This window comes from Coregonus lavaretus (assembly GCF_964263955.1).
Source record: "Coregonus lavaretus genome assembly, chromosome: 3".
In the NCBI taxonomy this organism is placed as follows: Eukaryota; Metazoa; Chordata; class Actinopteri; order Salmoniformes; family Salmonidae; genus Coregonus; species Coregonus lavaretus.
In genome coordinates, this window is record NC_139990.1 from 73,864,044 (window position 1) to 73,889,480 (window position 25,437).

Sequence of the window (25,437 nt, forward strand, 5' to 3'; positions counted from 1 at the left end):
TGGAACAAACACGATAACCTTCAGAAGCATTGGCATAACTGAGTCAGTAATTCGCCTAGCTCATAGAGTAGAGCTGTTTTAAAAACATGGAATGGAGTTCTATCTCCAAAGTATTGGTCACACTTCAAGGTCTTGTCCTCAGTTGTTGTCTGCCAACCTTTCAAAGATGTAGTTTAAATGGAACTAATGCTGCTATGCATCTAGAAAGGTAGAAGCAATCTTGACTTTCATATGCTCAGAAAACAGTTCATAGCAGCAGTGTCCAGAGGCTCGTTGGGAAACCAATAAATAGATGAATGTGCATATGTTTTATCTATGGAGAATTGCTTTCTTGTAAACCTTGTTTTCACATGGAATAAAGAACACTGTCAGTATATTGGCAGTCAAAACTAACCCTACTTAAAGAGTCTAAAACACATGGCTGGTGAAGGAGACTGGGCCAAGCATAACTTGTCTAATGAGGCAAAATATCAAATGAAAGCACATTTTATTTGTCACATGCGCCGAATACAACAGGTGTAGACCTTACCGTGAAATGCTTACTTACAAGCCCTTAACCAACAATGCAGTTTTAAGAAAAGGGAGTTAAGAAAATATTTACTAAATAAACTGAAGTAAAAAGTGAAAATGTATTTTTTAATTAAAAAGTAACACAAAATAACAATGAGGGGGGTACCGGTACCGAGTCAATGTGCGGGGGTACAGGTTAGTTGAGGTAATTTGTACATGTAGGTAGGGGTAAAATGACTGCATAGCGAGTCAGCGAGTAGCAGCAGTGTAAAAACAAAGGGGGGTGTCAATGCAAATAGTCCGGGTGGCCATTTGATTAATTGTTCAACAGTCTATGACTTGGGTGACTGGAGTCTTTTACAATTTTTGGAGCCTTCCTCTGACACCATCTAGTATATAGGTCCTGGATGGCAGGAAGCTTGGCCACAGTGATGTACTGGGCCGTACGCACTACACTCTGTAGCGCAGTACCCTCCGAGCAGTTGCCATACCTTTATTTACAGTATTATGTACAGTGGGGAAAAAAAGTATTTAGTCAGCCACCAATTGTGCAAGTTCTCCCACTTAAAAAGATGAGGCCTGTCATTTTCATCATAGGTACACGTCAACTATGACAGACAAATTGAGAAAAAAAATTCCAGAAAATCACATTGTAGGATTTTTAATGAATTTATTTGCAGATTATGGTGGAAAATAAGTATTTGGTCACCTACAAACAAGCAAGATTTCTGGCTCTCACAGACCTGTAACTTCTTCTTTAAGAGGCTCCTCTGTCCTCCACTCGTTACCTGTATTAATGACACCTGTTTGAACTTGTTATCAGTATAAAAGACACCTGTCCACAACCTCAAACAGTCACACTCCAAACTCCACTATGGTCAAGACCAAAGAGCTGTCAAAGGACACCAGAAACAAAATTGTAGACCTGCACCAGGCTGGGAAGACTGAATCTGCAATAGGTAAGCAGCTTGGTTTGAAGAAATCAACTGTGGGAGCAATCATTAGGAAATGGAAGACATACAAGACCACTGATAATCTCCCTCGATCTGGGGCTCCACGCAAGATCTCACCCCGGGGGGTCAAAATGATCACAAGAACGGTGAGCAAAAATCCCAGAACCACACGGGGGGACCTAGTGAATGACCTGCAGAGAGCTGGGACCAAAGTAACAAAGCCTACCATCAGTAACACACTACTCCGCCAGGGACTCAAATCCTGCATTGCCAGACGTGTCCCCCTGCTTAAGCCAGTACATGTCCAGGCCCGTCTGAAGTTTGCTAGAGTGCATTTGGATGATCCAGAAGAGGATTGGGAGAATGTCATATGGTCAGATGAAACCAAAATATAACTTTTTGGTAAAAACTCAACTCATCGTGTTTGGAGGACAAAGAATGCTGAGTTGCATCCGAAGAACACCATACCTACTGTGAAGCATGGGGGTGGAAACTTCATGCTTTGGGGCTGTTTTTCTGCAAAGGGACCAGGACGACTGATCCGTGTAAAGGAAAGAATGAATGGGGCCATGTATCGTGAGATTTTGAGTGAAAACCTCCTTCCATCAGCAAGGGCATTGAAGATGAAACGTGGCTGGGTCTTTTAGCATGACAATGATCCCAAACACACCTCCCGGGCAACGAAGGAGTGGCTTCGTAAGAAGCATTTCAAGGTCCTGGAGTGGCCTAGCCAGTCTCCAGATCTCAACCCCATAGAAAATCTTTGGAGGGAGTTGAAAGTCTGTGTTGCCCAGCGACAGCCCCAAAACATCACTGCTCTAGAGGAGATCTGCATGGAGGAATGGGCCAAAATACCAGCAACAGTGTGTGAAAACCTTGTGAAGACTTACAGAAAACGTTTGACCTGTGTCATTGCCAACAAGGGGTATATAACAAAGTATTGAGAAACTTTTGTTATTGACCAAATACTTATTTTCCACCATAATTTGCAAATAAATTCATAAAAAATCCTACAATGTGATTTTCTGGATTCTTTTTTCTCAATTTGTCTGTCATAGTTGACGTGTACCTATGATGAACATTACAGGCCTCTCTCATCTTTTTAAGTGGGAGAACTTGCACAATTGTTGGCTGACTAAATACTTTTTTCCCCCACTGTATACTGAACAAAAATATAAACGCAACATGCAACAATTTCAACGATTTTACTGAGTTACAGTTCATATAAGGAAATCTGTCAGTTGAAATAAATTCATTAGGCCCTAATCTATGGATTTCACATGACTGGGCAGGGGCACAGCCATGGGTGGGCCTGGGAAGGCCCACCCACTGGGATGCCAGGCCCAGCCAATCAGAATGAGTTTTTCCCCACAAAAGGTCTTTATTACAGACAGAAATACTCCTCAGTGGGGTCTCCCGAGTGGGGTCTCAGACGATCCCTGTAGGTGAAGAAGCCGGATGTGGAGGTCCTGGGTTGGCATGGTTACACATGATCTGCGGTTGTGAGGCCGGTTGGACGTACTACCAAATTCTCTAAAACAATGTTGAAGGCGGCTTATGGTAGAGAACTGAACATTATATTCTCTGGCAACAGTTCTGGTGGACATTCCGTCAGTCAGCATGCCAATTGCACGCTCCTTCAAAACTTGAGAAATCTGTGGCATTGTGTTGTGAGAAAACTGCACATTTTAGGGTAGCCTTATATTGTCCCCAGCACAAAGTGCACCTGTGTAATGAGCATGCTGTTTAATCAGCTTCTTGATATGCCACACCTGTGAGGTGGATGGATTATCTTTGCAAAGGAGAAATGTTAACTAACAGGGATGTAAACACATTTGTGCACAATTTGAGAGAAATAAGCTTTTTGTGCGTATGGAAAAATTCTGGCGTCTTTTATTTCAGCTCATGAAACCAACACTTTACATGTTGCATTTATATTTTTGTTCATTAAAAATAGGAGCTCTATTTAGGGTACTGTATTTGTTTTAAGTTTCTTTCTGACCAGGAGATGGCACCAGTGTATCCAAATCCCCTTCCTTAGATTCCTTTAAAAATTCTACTCCAGCTTTTACAGGTGGCCAAAGCATAAAAAAAAAACGAAGTCAGGAGAGGAAGCTACATTAAATCTGTGTTTCTGCACAACTGGCCCTGTGTCTGTTCTCTGGGATGGGAAGGCCCTGCATGTCTTCCAAAGCGGCAAAAACTCCTGCCTCTTCCCTTATGTATATATAGTATAGTGGCTTTGAGAGAATGGGGACAATTATTTACATATCTCCTCTGAGACCTTTTGTCCTTAGTGAAAGGTCAAAATCCTTACAGGCTTTTCTGCTACATTTACCTTGTATTAAAAAATGGCTGTTTAAGATTGATATTTAGTATGGACCTCTAGATAGATGCTTCTTCTCATCTCAATTGGGGATGTAGGCTAGGTGCAGACACAGATGGTGCTAACATAGGAAAAATAATGGCAGGCTGTAGTACCTTGAAAGGCCATATCCCGACTGCCATTATACAAATCTAGATGTTGTTTTATTGTCAAATACACCGGATAGGTGCAGTGAATTGTGTTGTTTTACAGGATCAGCCATAGTAGAATGCCAACCCAGGAGCAAATTAGGGTTATGTGCCTTGCTCAAGGGCACATCAACATATTTTGTTATAGTTTTAGAGCACTGGGCAAAGAACCATCATTCATGAAGAGTGTTGTCGATGTGTTCTTGTCTGTGAAAGGGTTACCGAGTAGCACTTCTGTCGAGCATTCCCTAGTGTGTGTATCATAGAGTGGCACCTCCTTCCTCAGCACACTCCAGACAATGTGTGTGTTTACGTGTGTATGTGATTGTCTGGGACTGATCATCACTCTCAGGCTATGAGTGGGTGTGTCAGGGAGAATGTGAGGTTGAGTTGTGAATGTTTATACATGTGAGTGTGCCTCCTGACTGGCACTTCCTGCCTTTTTCCTTATTGCCCCCTGTACAACTGTGTGTGTGTATGGGGGGGGGGGGACTGTAGATTTATCTCACATTGATCAGAATATGGCTTCAATGCAACCACACACACACAAAAAGTGGGCTCTAACAAAAACAGTTGAACGAACAGAATGAATTTTAGATTAAGGATTTTTAATACACCCAAAGAACATGGTACAAAATGTTAATTAAAAAAACATACAAAATTTACTCTGAGTAGCTATTGATGTGAGTGGGGCAAGGTCAGGGTTGGCCAGCGTAGTTCAATGTTGGCGGTTGAGAAAGCTGTGTTCACTGCCCATCCCCCACACTCACAAGAGGAGTGTTTCTGCTAGCGCGGCTGCTGTTAGGAGCGAGAGACAGAGGGGGTGGGTAGGGAGAGGGCGGGGGAATTAGTGAGAGGGGACATTAGTAGTCTCGTTCAGGCAAGGTTTTCCCTCTAAAATTCTGAGCTAATATCCATTTTAGGGCCCAACTGAATTTTGATATTTAGAACATGCTAACATGACCAGATTGTAGCTGATTTGTGTGACTATCTTATTTAGTTTTTATTTTCACTTCCTCATTCATTCTTGCGGCCTCATCCCGTATTGCGCTCCGCAGTTCGCACACGATGACACATCGACACTGGTGAAATGCTACCCCCTCACACTCAGTCCTTGCCCAGAGCAGGAGTCTTTCAACCAAACGACATTCGTTGAACGTGGATACATCATAATGAAACAACGTAAATAATAGTTATTATTATTCAGACTTCCAAATCATGAAACATGACCACTCAATCATCAGGTTCCTGCTTGGCCTGTCTCATGTTGAATTGTTCAAAAACAGTCGATAGAATGGAACAAAGCAAAGACGCATGTTTTGAGAATAGTTGCATTTAAAACCCAAACATCACTTTATAAATGCAACCACTCGTGTGCCCTTATACAATGTAAAAATGAACGAATCCACTCCGTGTTCCCACTGAGTCTAATCCGTACTTTACTTATGTCTATACGGCTCAGTAAAATGGCTGTATCTCGCGGAGCCTCGTGCTGGTTCGCTCGGTTCCTTGCCTACACTCAGGCTCAGTAAAAGAGCCCCCAGAATATTTGTCTGTTTTTATGCATCCTTGAGATTTATTATTACGTGTCCAATTATTTTCACATCGGAATCGGGAGACAAAACCGGATTCGGTCCGGTGAAAGGGGTGGGAATGAATCGGGACAAGGATAAATGGTTATAAACAATTATTTATATTCAATGCTAGCGTTTGATTGTGACTGACTCGCGGAGAGAGGGGGGTATTATGGCCGCTCAGGTCGCCAGCGCCGCCACTCTCAACACAAGCCCGCCTTCCGAACTAAAGAAGCCGGATCGAGACCCAAAGGAGGATTCTATACTGGGGGAAAAGCAGCAGGAAAACAAGCAGCCGGGATTAGAGCGCGGATCTCCGGGCCGGGGGGATCTGCACGACGGGGCCGATGTTGGAAATGCAGGGGGAGGAGGGGAACCTGAGATGAAGAACGGGAACGGGAACCCGTCCAGGACTAATAATAATCAGAATGATTCCATTGGATCCGAGGGGAATAACCATCCCGGGATGGTACACCACCACGGGTCTGGTTTTCCTCCACCTTCTTATGGATATAGTCAACACTACGGCCGGGCCCCTTTTCATCAACATGGCGGACAACAAAGCCCTGGCATGGCAGCTGCTGCAGGTCCAGCCGTGCAATCGAGCAATATGATGGACCCATATCAACCCAATTCGCACGACCATGGCTTTTCTAACCACCAGTTTAACAATTACAATCCATTCCCGAACAGAACTCCCTATTCTGGCCAAGGATACGGCATGAACCCCTCGCGTAATACCCAGGCTCCGGCAGCTGGGGGACAACCAGCTAACGTTAAGCAGCAACCAGCAGGAGGACCCACAGCAATGTCTGCATCGTACAACAATCAGAGATATAATATGGGGAATCCACAGCCAACGTCTACCCCAACCCTCAACCAGCTCCTAACCTCCCCAAGCTCCACGCGGGTATATCCAAATTACCCATCTACTGAATATAGTAATCAGGAAGGAGCTAGTAAGGGACCAACAGACACGGGCAGTAGCGGTCAGTATGGAGGGGGGAATCCGGGTTGGCAACAAAGGACCCATCATCCACCGCCTATGAGCCCTGGAAGTACAGGGCAACCCCTAGGTAGAAGCCAGGTAAAGGCCCATGTTCCACTGAACCTTTATTACTGTACATTTGGTGTAATCTTATGTATGTAGTTCACAACGTAGCAGGCCAGCCATTGTTGCTAGCCAGTTTGCTTGTAAAGACACTCTAAAATGGCTGCCTCTCGTTTTTCCAACATCACCTCATTAAACAGTATTTGTTTGGTTGGTATGAAATGTGTCACGTTCAGGCAACTATTCTTCGGTAATCCTCCTTATGAAATGGAACTTTGAACGTTAAGAGAATGAAGGAGGCCCGAATCTTGAAAGAGGTGAAAAAGCTCTAAGGCGTATATTCATTACCCAGACTTGTTTCTCGGCAGGGCGGTATATAACGTAATTAAACAGTTATTCCATAGTAGGGCTATTTATTTTGTTTGCACTGCCAACGTCAGTCGTTTTGGAATACAATTTAATGTTTTATGAATAGACTATACATTTTTATGTCGACGAGTCTGTTTTGATCATTGTGGAAATTGTGAAGGAAATGCACAACATTAGCAAGGCCAGAACACTGATGTTGCCGAGACTCAAGTGTACGTGTGTTTTGAAAGTGATTTGACGTGGACTGCACGAGTAACTAAATTATGTAAAATGTTACATTTTAATCATCACACACTGACCTATTTATTTCTGAAACTGTCATTTGGCGCCTATGCTGCCAGGAACTGCTTCCCCCCACCGCATTCTGCTTATAAACATTAGCCTAGTGATTTGAGTGGCTGACTGCACATTGCTTTGCTCTGGGATTTGAATTGCGGAGGTAAAAATCCTGCTGTCAAAGCCAGTAGACAGTTGGTCTTGGTTTGACATGCTAGCTGAGATCTGATTGGCTCCTCATCCTGCTCTTGGCCATTTATAATTACATATGATGTAAAGCAACAACAGTTCCTGATAAGTGCACACCCCCACACTGCACAAATCCATGATTGCTCATACTAAACATATTTTTGGCAATTTCTCTAAATTACTACTTTTCAATCATGTTTCCCAGACCTATGACATGCCTGTTTGCACTATTCAACATGCATTCTAGAATAAGGAGAAATGGTCAGAGTTTGGCCCATTGACCAAGTTAATCACGTTTAACCTTTGTTAATCCAGTTTGATATTGTGTGCCATTTTCTGTGCCAGCAAGTTTTTCAGCTAATGTTAATTTTTTTACATGGTATAACCTGTTGAATTTCTAGATTCATGAACAAAACAGCAACCGTGGCCAACATGGTAAATAGAAGGGTTTACGGAACTCTATAGCCTACATGTATAAGTAAAGAACTGTATTTGCACCATCCTATAAAGAAAAGCAGATGAAAATGGCTATAGTATCTTGAGGGTATCTTTACCCTCATTGTTAAGCACCCACTATTTCCTCTCATTTTTGATCAAAGATCCATTTAAATAGTTTTTGTATCTGCACCATGCATTTAAAAGCTACAAATATAAAACAACAATTTTTCTTAGTGGTTGAGCTGTGTAAACAAGATGCCAGATGAGCAATCCATCACAAACAATCCATATCACAAAAATTTTAACATTTATCCCAATAACAATTTGAAGGACCATAAGACTGTGTGGGTGTGATATGAATTTGAAATACAGATAGTGCTAAATTAACATGATTATTTGACAAGTTCAGGTTGCACAGCCTTTATTTTGTCAGGGTTTTTCACATTTGGAAGCAACTGAATTTGACCAATGTAAGCCAGGGTTTTCCAAACTTGGTCCTGGGGCACCCCTGGGTGCGCTTTTTGGCCTTGAACAACACAGCTGATTTCAAATAATCAGCTTGATGGTGAGTTGGTTATTTGAATCAGCTGTTTAGTGCTAGGGCAAAAACCAAAACGTGCACCCAGGGGGGGGCCTTAGGACTAAGTTTGGGAAACCCTTATGTAGGTAACAACAAGAACTTGCTGCAGTACCTGATAACACAATTTGGCGCAATCATATTTGGGCATGACCACTGACCAATGTAAATATCATGTAAAGATGAAATCTGCTCTGGCTACATATCTAATCCATGAATATCGCCCAGAACTAACCCAACTGTCTTGAAATGTATGTACATGCTTCGAGACTACAGTGTGGCCTGTCTGATGTATGCCCAGCTGACTTTGGTTACATGTCATAACTCACCAGCATAGTAAAGCAGTAATACTCACACACCTTTACTTCTTCCCTAACAAACTTCTACCTGACAATGTTTTGGTCATCAATAGGATCTTTGTTAGGTTTGTGATGGTAATGCATGCCAATGGTAATGTGTTAGGGAGACATCATCCACTATGTGCCATTTGATGGGTTCATCTATCAATGACATACAGATGTATTCCTGAGGCAAGGTTAGGTGTTGACACTGCATAGCGAGGTGAACATGAGCCGTGTGTATGTGATATGAGTAGCTGCTCTAGCTCATGTGCCACTGTCTCTATGTGTGACTAAGAATTCCTTCTAACCCCCCCTTGGCCAATCACAGAGACAGTCCAGCCGCCTCTCCCCCGCCTAGGGAGTCTCCACTCTGTCTTATGCAGATTAGCCATGTGCTGCTTTTATTTCTTTCAATTCATTATCTGGAAGCTGGGAAATGTCAAGAAAGGCTTTTTGCCCTACCATTTCTAAAGGCCTTTGTTTAGCAGTGAGGTTCCAGAGCTGTCTCAAGTCTCAGAGCAGTGTGCATTGACAAGGGTACAGATAAAGAAACCAAACCCATAAGAATCCACTGTGGTAAATTAATGCTTATGTTTTCATTAGCTTGTCCATTGGTTGTTATTAACATTGTTATCGACATGAAATGTTTTGACGACCGTTGTTTAGGTTGTTTTGAGTTGAGCAAGTTAAACTGATAGGCCTATGGGTTAGCCATTTACATAGAGTGAAATTATAATGTTGAGGAGAGGGAGGCCTAGAGATTTAAGAAAACATTCTCCATTGAAAGGATACCTGACTCATAGTTAGTGGTGTTCACATCATAACAGAGTAGCGTGAGTAGGCTACTTCTCCCTCCGTTTGATGTCATTCATTCAGAGCCAGAATTGCCTTCTTCCCAAAAAGGGAAACCGGCTTGGCCCCGGACCAAACAGGAGCACAGCTGGGATGGGTTTAAGATTGGGCAGACTGCCCTCCATTTGAGATGAGATATATAGCTCTGTTGACTTCTGTAACTATGGCACAGAAAGGTAAAAGTCAGGTTAATGACCGTGGGAAATGTGAGAGAGAAAAAAAAAACTCCCCTCGTTCCCTTTGCTCTAGTAATGCTCTCGTGTGTTCTGTGGACTTGCCTTCTGTCATATTTTTTTATTTGTGCCTATCAGGATAGGAAAAGGCCTCCCTATAGCGCTTGCTGTGTTGGGAAGCTTGAAATGTGTGAGTTTGCTTGCTTGCATGAGAGACCCCTGCTAGATAATTAAAGTGCCTATAAACTATAGTATAGTCATCTGCCCGTATCCAAGTCTTTTGTGATCTATGGTACATCCTGTCACCCGTACCGCTCAGTATTTTTTTATAGTGTTCATGTTATGAAGTGTTGTTCATGTATTTGATCTTTGTTTCTGCTCCACAGCCCCCAGGTGCAATGGATCCGATGGCTAAAATGAGAGGCCAGCCGTACGGAGGAGGCAGTCCATACTCCCAACAGCCTGGGCAGGGGCCTCCCCCAGGAGCCCAGCAGGGTCATGCATACCCGGGCCAAGGCTACGGTCCCCTTGGTTCCCAGAGATACCCGGTGGGCATGCAGGGCCGCACCCCTGGGGCTATGGGGGGCATGCAGTACGGGCAGCAGGTCAGTGGTGTCATCGATCTGATTTATTCCTACATTAATCTCACACCTGAATCAGCCCTCCTCTTCACACACTACTATATGGCTTGCTTGTCATATCCCTACCCATTTGCTTGTTTTCTAACTCTGGGGTCTGTATTTGTGTATAGATGCCATCTTATGGACAGCAGGGACCAGGAGGCTATGGGCCTCAGAGCCAAGGGCCCTACTACGGCCAACAGGGCCAGGCTTCACACCCAGGCCAGCAGCAAGGGCCCTACCCCCAGGCACCACCGGGTCAGCAGGGTGGTCAGACATCCTACCCTCAGCAGTCCCACCCTCCCCAGACATCAGCCTCACACGCCCAGGGTGGGCCACCCTATCCACAGCCCCACATGCCCCCCCAGTCCCAGGGCCCGCAGCCAGGTCCATCCCAAGGGCCCCCGCAGTCTCAGCCGCCCTACTCCCAGGGTCCGGCCCAGGCTCAGGCCCAGTCTGGTCAGCCTCCTTATCCCCAGCTGCAGGGGCCTCCCAGCCAGCCTCCACAGCAGGCCAGCTCCCAGGTCCCAGCAGGGTCGCAGCCCCAGCCTAGCTATCCACCCACGCAGGGCCCACAGCAGCAGCAGCAACCCCAGACACCCTCTCAACCCCCTCAGCAAGCACCAGGTCACAGCCAGCATCCACAGGGCCAGCCTGCATCCTACTCCCAGAATCCTCCACAGCAACAACAACAGCTGCAACAACAACAGTCACAACAGTCACCTTACCAACGCTTCCCTCCTCCACCACAGCAGGTACAACTGAGTGTGCAATTTATGTTTTATGATTGAGGTACCTTTTGATATCGTCATTGAACGTGCAGTACCGGTTGCCATACTTGCTCTGCAGATGGAAGGCATTGGTATTGTCACGTTGTGTATTCTCATGTCCGCATATATGTGAATGCTCTTCAATATTGATTGTCTCGTTCTCTCCCCCAGGAGATATCCCAGGACTCGTTCAGTTCCCAGTCTAGCGCCCCTCCCTCCAACCAGCCCAAAAGTGTCTCAGAGGACGTCAGCCTGCAAGGCCGGCCGTCCAGCCTACCGGTGAGTCCTCACCCAACCTGTGCAAAGGTATGCTATACATTTATAAATCAAATGATTACATTGTTCTGAAATCATAATGCATTGAAACATGTTTGCATGCTTCCATGTGACCCATTTTAGTCTTCACATAGTAAAACCATTGTGTGGGCTGTTGTGGTTAATTAATGCAACCCCTGTTTATTGTGTGTGTGTGTCTGTAGATGTCATTGGGCATGTGTAGTGTTTCTTGTGTTGTGGACTTGCAGAAATGTTGTGTGGGAGTCTGGGAGATGAATATTAGTGAATTTGAGCAGAGCTCGGGCATGGGTAAAACGAGAGCGAAAGCGCACGCGCCGCTCGTGTGTGTGTGTGTGTGTGAGAGCGTGTATCAGATTCACATGGCAGGGTTGCTCTGCGCTGAGTCGGCATACATCCCCCGTAACCATGACAACCCCCTGCTCTAATATGCTCTCTCTTCCTCAACAAGATAAATAAGGATAACTGTGTGTGTGTCACGTCTCCAAACCTAGTAGAAAGTGTGCTATCATGCTTTCCAAGACTGAGGAGATTATCCTGTATGTGCTTCTGTTGTGCTAGTAGACAGAGCTACAGGAAATGCATGGAGTTGTTATCAAGACGACTCACTGCTAACTGTACAGTCAGCTAATGGCTGTCATGTCGATTCTATCAGGCCAGCGTTTTTCCACAGCGTCTCCTCACCATAGGTCCCGCTCTCTCCTGTCTTGTGTGTCTGCAGGATCTCTCAGGCTCCATCGATGACCTACCCACGGGCACGGATGGCGCTCTGAGTCCTGGCGTGAGCACTTCAGGTGTGTCAAGCAGCCAGGGCGAGCAGAGCAACCTGGCCCAGTCGCCCTTCTCGCCCCACACCTCTCCCCACCTGCCAGGCATCCGAGGGCCCTCGCCGTCACCCGCCGGCTCCCCCGCCAGTGCCACCACTTCCCGCACGGGGCCCCTCTCACCCGCCACAATGCCAGGTGAGCACACGTACACAAGTATGCGCGCACATACATGGGTTTTTCTGACATGTACTAGGACACATGTCATTTGTTATACAAATACACAATGACAACAAAATGGCCATGGATTGAAACACTGGAGCTACTGCAGCCTAGCACCTTTTAAAACCATAAAGCTGCTTGGCTGCATTAGCTCCAGTGTTTCAATCTAATGTCATTTTGATTAACAATATTTTAAGGGACATTAGTGGCCTTGTTCCTACTCAGACGTCTTATTTACATACTGAGATAACCCTTCTGTTGTTTAGGGACCCAGATGCCCCCCAGGCCATCGAGTGTGCAGTCTGACGGGAGTCTGCACCCCGCCATGAGCCAGTCTCCCATGGCCCAGGACAGAGGTGAGTTCATCCTGACTGAGAATCCCCTCACACAGTACCACCCTGCTCTGCAGAGACCACTGACAGTGTGCTGTTTTAAAGAAACTTTGGTTGCACTTTCTTTTATGGTACCACTGGTATTTACCTGGTACTTACTAGAACATTGTGTGGTAACAATGGGTACTTTCTGGTACTTACTTCAAATAATTTTACACAGTGTATAATTGGTTAATACTTTGTAATTGCCATTTTACTATGTACTTTCTAACTAAATACTAGCTATTTTCTGTACCGAGGCGTTCTGATGTGTCTTATGAGAGATTTCCAGTGTTTTGTTGGAGGATTAACATCTCTTTCACTCTCTCTTCTTTGACCCTGCCAGGGTTCATGCAGAGAAACCCCCAGATGCCCCCCTACAGCTCACCACAGTCTGCCTCTCCCCTGTCACCCCGACAGTCCTCTGGAGGCCAGATGCACCCTGGGATGGGGCCTTATCAGCAGCAGAACAACTCGATGGGGGGCTATGGACCTCAGGGTGGGCAGTATGGCCCACAAGGTGAGTTCTGTGGGTTACACTGCAACAAAGTAGAGGGTCTCGTGGCAATTAGTTAAAGGATCCTTTGGTTTAGTTTTGCATTAAGAGAAGTAAGTTCTATTTTATGTTAAAATTTAAACATTTGGTAGACTTGAAAAATAATAACTCTGTTGAAATACCAAATATACTTTTAATCATTTTGAGCTTTAACATTTTGGTTGTCCTCTGACTGCCAATGTATAAATGCTTCCCACTTAATTATCTCACCATCCTGTCAAGTTGCTTCTTGTTTGTTCCCCCATCCAAACCTATGAAATATGTATTTTTTGCCTCATAGGAATTCCATCCTATCAGCTCATCCCTCCCTCTCTGAGTCTAGCACAGCTATTTTTAACCATGGAGAATAGTCAGCTGACATAGCAGACACCCCCCTGTCAGTAGCGCTGCCACTGTGATGGCAGGCTCAGCGCTCAGTGTGCACAGCTCCCACTGCCAGCTCCCTGTAGTGCCTTGTACAACTTCAACTGACATTTGCAGTCAAGTCCACCTTTTACAATAGAACCCCAAGTTGATTAAAGATTTAGTTTGATGTTTTGCGCATATAACTAGTCTTCCCAATGTCACCTGAGCAGTGTTTTTTTGTTACACATACATTTTTTACACACACTGTTTTTATCCATTCTACTACAGGTTACCCCCGGCAACCTGGCTACAACAACATGCCCAATGCCAACTACCCCGGCCCTGGCATGGGCAACCCCATGAACCCCGGCCCTGGCATTGGCAACCCCATGAACCCCATGTCTGGGCAAGGGGGGCCACCGTACGCGGGCATCCCCCCTGGTAGAATGCCTCCGGGCCAGATGGGAGTGCGTCCCTATGGCCCCAACATGGGGCCCAACATGCCACCCAACATGGGCAACATGCCACCTCAGGTGGGCTCAGGGATGTGCCCTCCCCCCGGCCTCAACCGGAAGGCCCAGGAGGCTGCAGCCGTAGTAATGCAGCACACTGCTACCAACTCCATACACAGCAGGTACACTATGCTCTTTACTAACCCATATTACACATGTACAGTGCACTCTGAAAGTATTCAGACCCACATTTTGTTACGCCTTATTCTAAAATTAATGAAATATTTTTTCCCCCTCATCCATCTACACACAATACCCCATAATGACGAAGCAAAAACAGGTTTTTAGAATTTATTAAAAATAAGAACTGAAATTTGACATTTACATAAGTATTCAGACCCTTTACTCAGTACTTTGTTCAAGCACCTTTGGCAGAGATTACAGCCTCGAGTCTTCTTGGGTATGACGCTACAAGCTTGGCACACCTGTAATTGGGGAGTTTCTCCCATTCTTCTCTGCAGATCCTCTCCAGCTCTGTCAGGTTGGATGGGGAGCGTCGCTGCACAGCTATTTTCAGGTTTCTCCAGAGATGTTAAATCGGGTTCAAGTCCGGGCTCTTGCTGAGCCACTCAAGGACATTCAGAGACTTGTCCCGGAGCCACTCCTGCGTTGTCTTGGGTGTGTGCTTAGGGTCATTGTCCTGTTGGAAGGTGAACCTTGGCCCCCAGTCTGAGGTCCTGAACGCCCTGGAGCAGGTTTTCATCAAGGATCTCTCTGTACATTGCTCTGTTCATCTTTCCTTCGATCCTGACTAGTCTCCCAGTCCCTGCCACTGAAAAGCATCCCCACAGCTTCACCGTAGAGATGGTGACACGTTTCTTCCAGACGTGACGCTTGGCATTCAGGCCAAAGAGTTCAATATTGGTTTCATCAGAGCAGAGAATCTTGTTTCTCATGGTCTGACAGTCCTTTAGGTGCCTTTTGGCAAACTCCAAGAGGGCTGTCATGTGCCTTTTACTTAGGAGTGGCTTCTGTCTGGCCACTCTACCATAAAGGCCTGATTGGTGGAGTGCTGCGAAGATGGTTGTCCTTCTGGAAGGTTCTCCCATCTCCACAGAGGAACTCTAGAGCTCTGTCAGAGTGACCATCGGGTTCTTGGTCACCTCCCTGACCAAGGCCCTTCTCCCCCGATTGCTCAGTTTGGCCGGGCGGCCAGCTCTAGGAAGAGTCTTGGTGGTTCCAAACTTCTTCCATTTAAGAATGATGGAGGCCACTGTGTTCTTGGGGACCTTCAATGCTGCAGACATTTATTGGTACCCTTCCCCAGATCTGTGCCTCGACACACTCCTTTCTCGGAGCTCTACGGACAATTCCTTTGACCTCATGGCTTGGTTTTTGCTCTGACATGCACTGTCAACTGTGGGACCTTATATAGACAGGTGTGTGCCTCCACCCAATATAATGTTATTTTTTTATCATTGTTAATTGGTTGAGTATGCGTTATCTGGTCCTAACTAGCAGGTTTTCTTCTACGTTGAAGGTCCAGTGAAGGTAGTGAGAGGAGGAGTGATTAGAGCAGCGGGAAATAAAGAACAGAGGAGATAACCGATGAGATGAGGACAGACTCACTGAGAGGTAGACAGGGGAGAGGCAGATGAGATGTTCTCCAGACCCTGTCACTACGAGGAATACCTGGCTCTCACATTACATCTAAACACATGAAATGCATTGGAGAATTCAGATGCAGAGTCAGGATATTTTCCGTCTTTAGTCTTTACAGTCTTCACAGGTGTACAAAGTCACTAGCCATTTTCGTATCAAGAACTCAAGGAATTCCCCCTTGCAATGGCACTCATAACACACTCTTTCTTATTTAGTGATATAGTTGCATAACTGATTGTTTTTCAGCATAAGAGATTAATTTCTCTATAGGAGAGGAATGTTTTTTACTCTGATATCATGCTACATGCTAAAAGTGTGGTTGTCCCTCATCGTTCAGGATGCCTGGCTACCCCAACATGTCCCCTGGCATGATGGGCTCTGGTGCCCCCTATGGCCCTCCCATGAACAACATGCCTGGCATGATGAACGCGCAGGTTGGCCCGCCTTTCCCTATGGGGCCCAACATGGCCAATAACTCCAGTGGTGAGTACTGTAGTCCAATACTGTTGCACCATGGTGCCCCAGGTATTTCTGATATGGTAGGATTACTTTGGTTGGGACAGTGGCCAGTAAGTAAGGCCTGATGCAATTTGTCTGCAGTGTTTTCACAATAGACCTTTTTCTCATCTGAAAGTTCTAGCATAGACTGATAGTGCGGGTAGCTAAGCATGAGTTTTCCAAAACAAAGATTGTTTTAGTGCAGTGGTTGTTAATCTACAGGTCACACTTGAGGAAAGTTTTTGCATTGGTTTCACCAGAGCATTTCCTATCCTGTTAGAAGATAACTTTGGTCAATGAACAATGGCCGCGGTATGAATAAGTTCTATAAGGGAAACTTTGTTGTTAGTCTGTATTGCTCTGAAATTAGAATATAAAAAAATGTCAGCTGCCTCTTATGGTCGTTCAGCAGTTGTTTGGTATATGTCCTAATCCAGAGAATTGTTGTTCAAAAGCCGTTGAACAGTTCTCAACCCCTCAATGTACCCTTGTACCTAGGTATGGCCCCGAGTCCAGAGTTTGGTATGGATGGGAAAATGAACCAGGGCCAAAAGATGAACAACAAAGTGGACGGAACACCGAAAGCGGAACCGACTAAATCCAAGGTGATAAGATAATGATGACTTTGTCTGTCCACTTGGGACAATTTTGTTTGCGGGCTTGTGTGTATGTTAAAATAAACGACGTTATAAACCATATTGTTTGTAAACTGTTAACACGCGTGTGACAATCATACTTTTGACTTTATTCCGTGGTTATTACAGTTGCCAGTGAGCTAGCTACTAAAGGGGAATAAGACCAATGGGTTTATAACCCAACCCTTTCCCTCGCGACGGCTCTCTCTTGACGTCTTGTGTATTCTCTTGACGCCTTCCAGAAGTCGAGCTCTTCCACGACAACCAACGAGAAGATCACGCGTCTGTACGAGCTGGGCCCCGAGCTCGAGAGGAAGATGTGGGTGGACCGCTACCTGGGCTTTATCGAAGAGAAAGCCATGGGCATGACCAACCTGCCTGCTGTGGGCCGCAAGCCCCTGGATCTCTTCAGACTCTACGTCTCGGTCAAGGAGATTGGAGGCTTCGCACAGGTCAGTGTAGGTTTGTGCTGTACTATGCATGCATGCACTGTAGTGTGTTTGATCTGTGTGTTTTCCTATTGAGCTGCCCTCTTGGCCAGGTCTCCCCTGTAAAAGAGGTCTTCTGACCTCAATGGGAATTCCTGGATAAATATAGGTTTAATAAATAAGTAGAACACACGCACAAACACACCTTAGAACAAACACACCTTAGAACAAACACACCTCATCCCCTTATCTCTGGTCCCTGTTTTAATGTCTCTGTCTTCATGCTCTATGTCCAGGTGAACAAGAACAAGAAGTGGCGTGAGCTGTCCACCAACCTGAACGTTGGCACGTCGAGCAGCGCCGCCAGCTCCTTGAAGAAGCAGTACATCCAGTGTCTATACGCCTTTGAGTGCAAGATCGAACGCGGGGAGGACCCCCCTCCTGAGATCATCACTGACAACAAGAAGGCCAACCAGGCCAAGGTCCAGCCACCCTCCCCAGGTCAGTGCCAGACGGTTATCCACACTATGCTGGGTCGTAATTATTAGGCATCAAACGGACTGCGGACTGAAACTGGTTGGGACTACCTGGTCTTGTCCAATATGAAACCCTAATTTTCGTAGCAAAATATGAAACATGTATTTCCGTTGTGAAGTTAAGTTTTAACAGGGAGTCCCATTGAGACCAAGGTCTCTTCCACAAGGGAGCCCTGCATACGCATAATTTACAAAATACAATATAATACAAATATATATTTTTATAAAAAATAACAATCGCATTCATCAGCAAAGAGGTCAACATTTTGAACTGCCCGAGAGGCACCAGAACATCCAGTTGTAGGGAAAAGCAGATTTACCTAACTCTGAGGAGACTGAAGAGATTTCATGTGTTAGCCATCCCTGAGACCGGGTATGGTAACTCATACTTATTATTAGTTATTAACGAAGTTAGGTACGGTGGCTGTTTTTTTTTTAAGAGAGCTTTATGAATAAAAAGAAAGCGATGAATCGACCTACTTGAATTCAAAGAGGGCCAGCTTACTTTCTGGTAAAGAATGCAGTGATGTGTACTGAACCTGACGCCGTAATAAAACGACGTGCACTATGTTAACTGTATCTAACGGCTTTAATGAAGTGGCAGCTGCATTCATATAGATAATGTCGCCCCAGTCTAGTGCCGGTAGAAATGTCGATTGAAGGACCTGTATAATTAAGCAATAAGGCCCGAGAAGGTGTGGTATATGGCCAATATACCACGGCTAAGGGCTGTTCTTAGGCACGACGCAACGCGTAGCCTTAGTATATTAGCCATATACCACAAACCCCCAAGGTGCCTTATTGATATTATAAACTGCTCACCAATGTAATTAGACCAGTAAATAGTAATTATTGTCATACCTGTGGTATACGGTTTGATATGCCATGGCTTTCAGACAATCAGCATTCAGGTCTTGAACCACCCGGTGAAAGTTATGTATACCCAACTCTCTCTAACTGAAATGTCCCTCTTTTGTTCCGGTAGCTGGGTCAGGCTCTCTCCAGGGCCCTCAGACCCCCCAGTCCACCAGCAGCTCCATGGCCGAGGGCAGCGACCTCAAGCCCCCCACACCCGCCTCCACCCCACACCCCACCCAGATGCCACCCGGAGCCAGGTGAGTCGCAGTGCTTCAATCTCATCCTCTTTGAGTTATCCATTGCATTCAGGAGATTCAATTCTTCAATTGGAATTTTAATTTACTTATTGAATTTAAATGGAATTCACCCCAACTCTGTTTTTAGCTGCTTTGTTAAACCCCTATTTACTCACTAAACGTCCCTCTATCTTTTAGGAGCAATGTGGCGCTGCAGGACCCATTTGCTGACGGTAGTGACCCTGCTTTCCCCAGAAGGAACTCCATGACCCCTAACTCTGGCTACCAGTCTGGCATGAGTACCCCAGAGATGCCAGCTCGCATGGGTCCAGGGCCCTACGAGGGTCCAGGGCCTAACAAAGACCCCTTTGGTGCCATGCGGAAAGGTGGGTAGAAGAGGGCTGCAAGAAAGATCCCTAGAAACTGATGGTGCTGGGAAGCTGGGTCCCTTGCTGACGGAGTGTGTATTTCTTTCCAGTTGGGGAGCAGTTCTTGCCTGCCAGTCAGGGTCCTAACAGTGGGATTGCTGAGCAGCAGCAGTTTAACCGCGGCCCTCCACCAGGTGCTATGGGGAACATGTCGATGGCTCAGAGACAGCAGTACGGACCAGGACCTTACGGACAAGGCTACGAGAGGAGGTAAGACCCTACCCACGCTTACAGACCATAGAAATATAATTACTTAGAAAGGACATCCAAATTCAAGTCAGTGTGTCTATGATGGGTGGACTGGCGGCCATATTGAGTATATTTCTATTTCTATACAGACACCATCTTTGACTGCATAGTGAATGTGTAGAAGTCTGCTCATTTCCTTTTTTAATGGAAATTATTTGTACTAAGTATGGTCAACCAACCTTGTCCTGTATGGTGTTGTTTACCAGGCCAGAGCAGGGGATGGGCCCAGAGGGCAGCATGGGATCTGTTGCACCGCAGCCAAACCTGATGCCCGCCAACACCGACACAGGGATGTACTCGCCAAACCGCTACCCACCACAGCAGCAGCCACGGTCAGTTCACAACCCAGCAACCCTCTATCTCAGGAGAGGGCTGGCACAGACTTGTGCAGACACACACCATGCACTGACTGTCCCAGCATTTATAGTCTTGCAATATTTTAAAGATTGGGTTGTTTTTCACAATGAGGGTTTATTGGCATACTAGCAGTATACTGTAGCAATATTAGGTATATAGGCACTCGGCTTATGTGGAATGTCTTGCTGATGTGTTGTGGTTGTTTACAGGAATGATTCCTATGGTAATCAATATCCTGGCCATGGTACTCCCCCTGGAGGTTCCTATCCCAATCAGCAGCCAGGAATGTACCCACAGCAACAACAGGTGAAGGCTCCAACTCACTGCAAATGCACTGGAAGTGTGACGTCACTGTAAATAACAAACTGTAATGTAGTAACCACTAGCCAATGTAATAACACCGTCTAACTAAGCGTCTTTGCTCTGTGCAGAACTACAAGCGTCCCGTGGAAGGGGGCTACCCACCGGCGAAGCGTCACGAGGGGGAGATGTACAGCGGGCCCTTCAGTGGAGGTACACAGCAGCAGCAGCAGCAGCAACAACAACCGCAGCAGCAGCAGCCAGCAGCGGCCTCTGCACCCCCTGCTGGCCAGCCAGAGATGTACCAACCCCAGTACAGTGGCGGCTCCTTCCCCGGCACTGATCGCCGCGTATCTGGTCCCCAGGGCCAGTTCCCCTTCCCCTTCAACAGGGAGCGCATGCAGGCCGCCACGGGGCTCAACGCCCAGCCCTCCATGCCCCCTCAGATGATGCAGCCAGGCCCCGACGGCCCCCAGGGTGGCATGTGGCAGGGCCGCGGGGAGATGAACTATCCCGGCAACTACCCCAACCGGCAGGGTGGTCCACCAGGGGGCTCAGCCCAGGGACCCGGCCTGAACCGCGGTTCGGAGGAAATGATGTCATCGGAGCAGCGCATGAACCACGAGGGCCAATGGGGGCCAGGTCAGATGGGCCCTCGGCAGCCCCCCTACGGCCCTGGAGGGACGGGCCCGCCCATGACCCGCACCCTACAGTCCAACTACCAATCCGCTCAGGCCATGCAGAACCACATTCCACAGGTGTCCAGTCCCTCCCCCATGCCTCGTGGGGGCCCCATGGAGAGCCGGACGTCGCCCAGTAAATCTCCCTACATGCACAGTGGCATCAAGATGCAAAAGGCGGGGCCCCCGGTTCCTGCCTCTCACATAGTGCCCCAGTCTGTGCAGTCCCCTCTGATCCGTAGAGACATGCCCTTTCCCCCAGGCTCAGTGGAGGCCACCCACCCCGTCCTAAAACCACGCCGACGCCTCACCACGAAAGATATCGGTATGGCCATTACAACCCACAACACCACCCACAATCACAAAATTATTATACATGCAATATACAATATTCACTATTTAGGGATCACATTTGGACACTACAATGATAGGTTGCTTCGGATCTCTATGAAAGTTTGTGTATTGTGTGGTCCATCAGCTCTGTGAAGGGTATCAGCTTGAGTTAAAATACTGTATTTGTATATCTCCATAGGGACCCCAGAGGCTTGGAGGGTGATGATGTCCCTAAAGTCTGGCCTGCTGGCTGAGAGCACGTGGGCCCTGGACACTATCAACATCCTCCTGTATGATGACAACAGCATCTCCACCTTCAACCTCAATACGGTGAGCTAACAAGACAGGTAGCCTAGCGCTTACAGCTTTGGGCCAGTAACCGAAAGGTCGCTAGTTCGAATCCCAGACCGACAAGTTGAAAAATCTGTCAGTGCCCTTGAGTAAGGCACTTAACCCTAATTGCACCAGACCCTGGCCGTGACCCCACTCGCCGAGGGTGTCTTGGGGAGAGTCGGATATGCAAAAAAACAATTTACACATAATATTAATACACGCAAATAGGACAAATATAAGCACCCACCAAATTATTGTTATTACACTGGCCACAATGTGGGATAAGAGGTTTTATTTAATAAAACCCCTACATGGTTAACCTATACAATCAGGAATGTCATATTTTCTGATTTAGTAGGGCTTTTTCTTTTTACATTTATCCTTTCACATTTTATTAAATTCCCAAACCCTTTTCCAGATTTTCTGTCGTCCATATCATACAATGCAAACTATTAATCTTCTCCTCCATTTCCTCCTCCTCAGCTGCCTGGCCTGCTGGAGCTGGTGGTGGAGTACTTCCGGCGCTGTCTCATCGAGATCTTCGGCATCCTGCGCGAGTACGAGGTGGGCGACCCCGGCCAGAGGACTCTACTGGACCCTGAAGCCCTGGACCGAGACTGGAGCTGCACGGAAGATGAGGACATGGAGGTGGAGGGAGAGGAGGATGATGACAATGAGGAAGAAGAGGAGGAGGAGGTGGTGCAGCGTTCAAACCAACCGGCCGGGACGACATTCGAGGGACAGGCTCAGGTGAAGCAAGAGGATGAGCAGGAGTCGTGCTCGGAACAGGACACTCTGAAAGAGAAGGACGCTGAAGATGAGGAGAAGAGGGGGAAGAGCTCCTCTTCATTTGAGCAGCCCAGCTCTTCATCGGACCCCCCTGCCCTGGGCCCGGCTACCCCCCAGGAGAGACCCAAACAGGCTAGCAAGTTCGACAAGCTCCCCCTCAAGATGGTACGGAAGAAGGACCCGTTTGCAGCAGGCAGGGCAAGCCAGAGAGGCAAAGTGCAGGAGTTTGACAGTGGGCTGCTCCACTGGAGCGCCGGCGGGGGAGACAGCACGGAACACATCCAGACCCACTTTGAGAGGAGGGAAGACTTCCTGGAGCCACGAGAACGGGTGCTGGTCGTCCCCACAGCCAGGAGGAAAAGGCCAGAACCAGAGATGGTGGGGGACAAGGACAATGCTACCACCACAGAGAAAGACAAGGAGAAGGGGGAGGAAGATCGGAGGCCCTCCCAGCCATCATCCACAGAGAAGGCCTCAACATCAACCAGCACCTCAGCCGACAGTAAGGAGGGGAAGTCCGAGCGCTCGGAAGCTGAGACAGAGGAAACATCACAGACGGAAGAGCCCCAGAGCCAGCAGGAGAACGACAAACCGAGCGGCCCTCCTGGTCAGCAGGTCCCCCAGCGTGTGGTGGAGGACGAGCCTCACAGCAAAGACGAGGGCCCACTGGTTACGCTGGCCAACTGGCAGGACGCTCTGGCCCGCCGCTGCATCTGCGTCTCCAACATTGTGCGCAGCCTCTCCTTCGTGCCTGGCAATGACCAGGAGATGTCCAAACACCCGGGCCTCATGCTGCTGCTGGGTCGCCTAGTGCTGCTGCACCACCGCCACCCTGAGAGGAAGCAGGCCCCGCTCACCTACGAAAAGGAGGAGGAGTCTGATGACAGCCTTGGCCAGAGGGACGAATGGTGGTGGGACTGCCTGTCGCTGCTGAGGGAGAACGGCCTGGTCACTCTGGCCAACATCTCTGGCCAGCTGGACCTCTCCATCTACCCCGAGAGCATCTGCCTTCCGCTGCTGGACGGCCTCCTCCACTGGGCCGTGTGCCCCTCGGCTGAGGCCCAGGACCCCTTCCCCACGTTGGGGCCCCACAGCGCAATGTCACCCCAGAGACTGGTCCTGGAGACCCTCAGCAAGCTGAGCATCCAAGACAACAATGTGGACCTGGTCCTGGCCACGCCGCCGTTGGGTCGGTTAGAGAAGCTGTATGGGACCTTGGTGCGGCTGGTTGGGGAGAGAAAGGTGGCCGTCTGCAGGGAGATGTCGGTGGTGTTGCTGGCCAACCTGGCCCAGGGAGACAGCATGGCAGCGCGTGCCATCGCTGTGCAGAAGGGAAGCGTGGGTAACCTCCTGGGCTTCTTGGAGGATAGCCTGGCGGCCACCCAGCTACAGCAGAGCCAGAGCTCTCTGCTGCACCTGCAGGGGATGCACTTGGAGCCCACCAGTAATGACATGATGCGGCGGGCGGCCCGGGCCCTGCACGCCTTGGCCAAGGTGGAGGAGAACCACTCAGAGTTCACACTGTACGAGTCGCGCCTCCTCGACCTCTCCGTGTCACCGCTCATGAACTCGGTGGTGTCTCACGTCATCTGCGATGTACTCTTTCTGATTGGCCAGTCATGACAGCTGTAGGGAGCTATGGCTCCACCTCCTCTGGGTTTCACCCCCTGGTTACAACCTGGCTTGTATGTGTGTCGGGGGCAGGGAAAGTTCAAGTGACTGTTTTTAATTTATGCAAACCCTTCAGATTCCACTCTCTGAGCCCGCTCTTGCTGTTCTCACTCAAGGAGAAGGGACATCACGAAGCTGCAGTGGTGGATTTACAAACCTTAGACTCCACAAACTGACACAACTTGTAACATTAATTCCAACTAGATGACATGGAGTGGAGAACCCGGGTTTAGGAGTGTTCCACACGTTGGGGGGAGGGGGTATTTTTAATAAAGATAAATAAATAGCTGAAAAACAAATTGTAACCAAAGTTGCTGTCTCGTTTACAGTAAGTTTGGGGATAATGTGTGCCCTTTCTCTCCCCTCGAGAGCACAGTGAGTGAGTCAGACTCTGGTTCATGTTTGGAGGTAAAGCAGACTGAGGAACGGACTGGTCTGATGGTATAGCTGCTGTAATTGGATGCTAACCAGTCAGCCTACAACTTTGTAGGCTGTTGACAGACACCTTCACTGGGGAGGCCTGTGCAGTAGATTGTAGGGCATTTTCTGTGCCGTACTGCTCTTGAGTGTCAAGCATTCTGTAAACAAGTTTCATACAGAAAAACGTTGACAATGCAGCTGTACTAGAGTTTTAAAAGGTCATTTTAGTTTGGACGTTAAAAGCTAAAAAGGCTTTCCCCAAAGTACCGAGAACCTACTACAACACCCTTACCTCCTTTCTTTATCCCTTGATTGTATGAATTGACCCTTGTAAAAGAAATCACCTCTTAGGACTGGTTTTCAACTTCAGATGCAGCTTTGCTGTGGTGTATATATGATGTTGTACATTACACTTCCTTTCTCTGTGTCTGTCTCTGTCCGTGTCACTATTCCCACACTTTTTGTTGATGAGGAATGAAGGTGACCCATGACTTTGGTTCCTGTCATCCAGTCCCTGCTGATAGACCCTCTCTCCTCCGGCCTCTCACTCCACGGCTCCTTAGTACGGCAGACTCGGGTCAAATCTGTTATCTCCTCCTGGTACAACAACAAAACTCTAGATGAAGAAACACACATTTGACAGTTATTTTCTCCAGTGATATGGATTCTGCATATTTGTATTTCAGACTATGTAGCTAAAAACATGTAAATTCCTCCTTTTCCCATTTTTTGGCTCAATGAATATCATTTATTCAGTATGAAATCTTTATACTATATGTTCCACGTGGTAAGAATAAATGTACATGAAATCTT

The 25,437-nt window shown here is 47.3% G+C and overlaps 1 protein-coding gene across 2 annotated transcripts; it reads left to right on the forward strand.

Annotated features, from left to right (window-relative positions):
- Positions 1–5,439: 5,439 nt before the first annotated feature.
- On the forward strand, positions 5,440–25,437 carry LOC311122495 (AT-rich interactive domain-containing protein 1A-like). Of its 2 annotated transcripts, none has more exons than XM_084158072.1 (20): positions 5,440–6,638; positions 10,204–10,422; positions 10,569–11,192; positions 11,379–11,513; positions 12,223–12,463; positions 12,754–12,843; positions 13,205–13,378; positions 14,048–14,393; positions 16,211–16,356; positions 16,870–16,976; positions 17,249–17,464; positions 17,731–17,935; positions 18,956–19,085; positions 19,263–19,450; positions 19,543–19,702; positions 19,948–20,073; positions 20,308–20,404; positions 20,530–21,403; positions 21,611–21,741; positions 22,228–25,437. In XM_084158072.1, the coding sequence occupies exons 1-20, from the start codon at positions 5,724–5,726 to the stop codon at positions 24,154–24,156; spliced, it is 7,053 nt and encodes a 2,350-aa protein (XP_084014198.1). In that variant the 5' UTR covers positions 5,440–5,723; the 3' UTR covers positions 24,157–25,437. The 2 variants fall into 2 exon arrangements, with proteins under 2 accessions (XP_084014198.1, XP_084014199.1); XM_084158073.1 differs by having other exon boundaries at positions 17,249–17,458.

Bases quoted from the DNA above. Each gene is read 5' to 3' on its own strand.
- LOC311122495 (XM_084158072.1), top strand. From the start codon at position 5,724: ATGGCCGCTCAGGTCGCCAGCGCCGCCACTCTCAACACAAGCCCGCCT. The intron at 19,451-19,542 runs GTGGGTAGAAGA...ATTTCTTTCCAG, and splicing joins CTTTGGTGCCATGCGGAAAG to TTGGGGAGCAGTTCTTGCCT. The intron at 21,742-22,227 runs GTGAGCTAACAA...CCTCCTCCTCAG, and splicing joins CCACCTTCAACCTCAATACG to CTGCCTGGCCTGCTGGAGCT.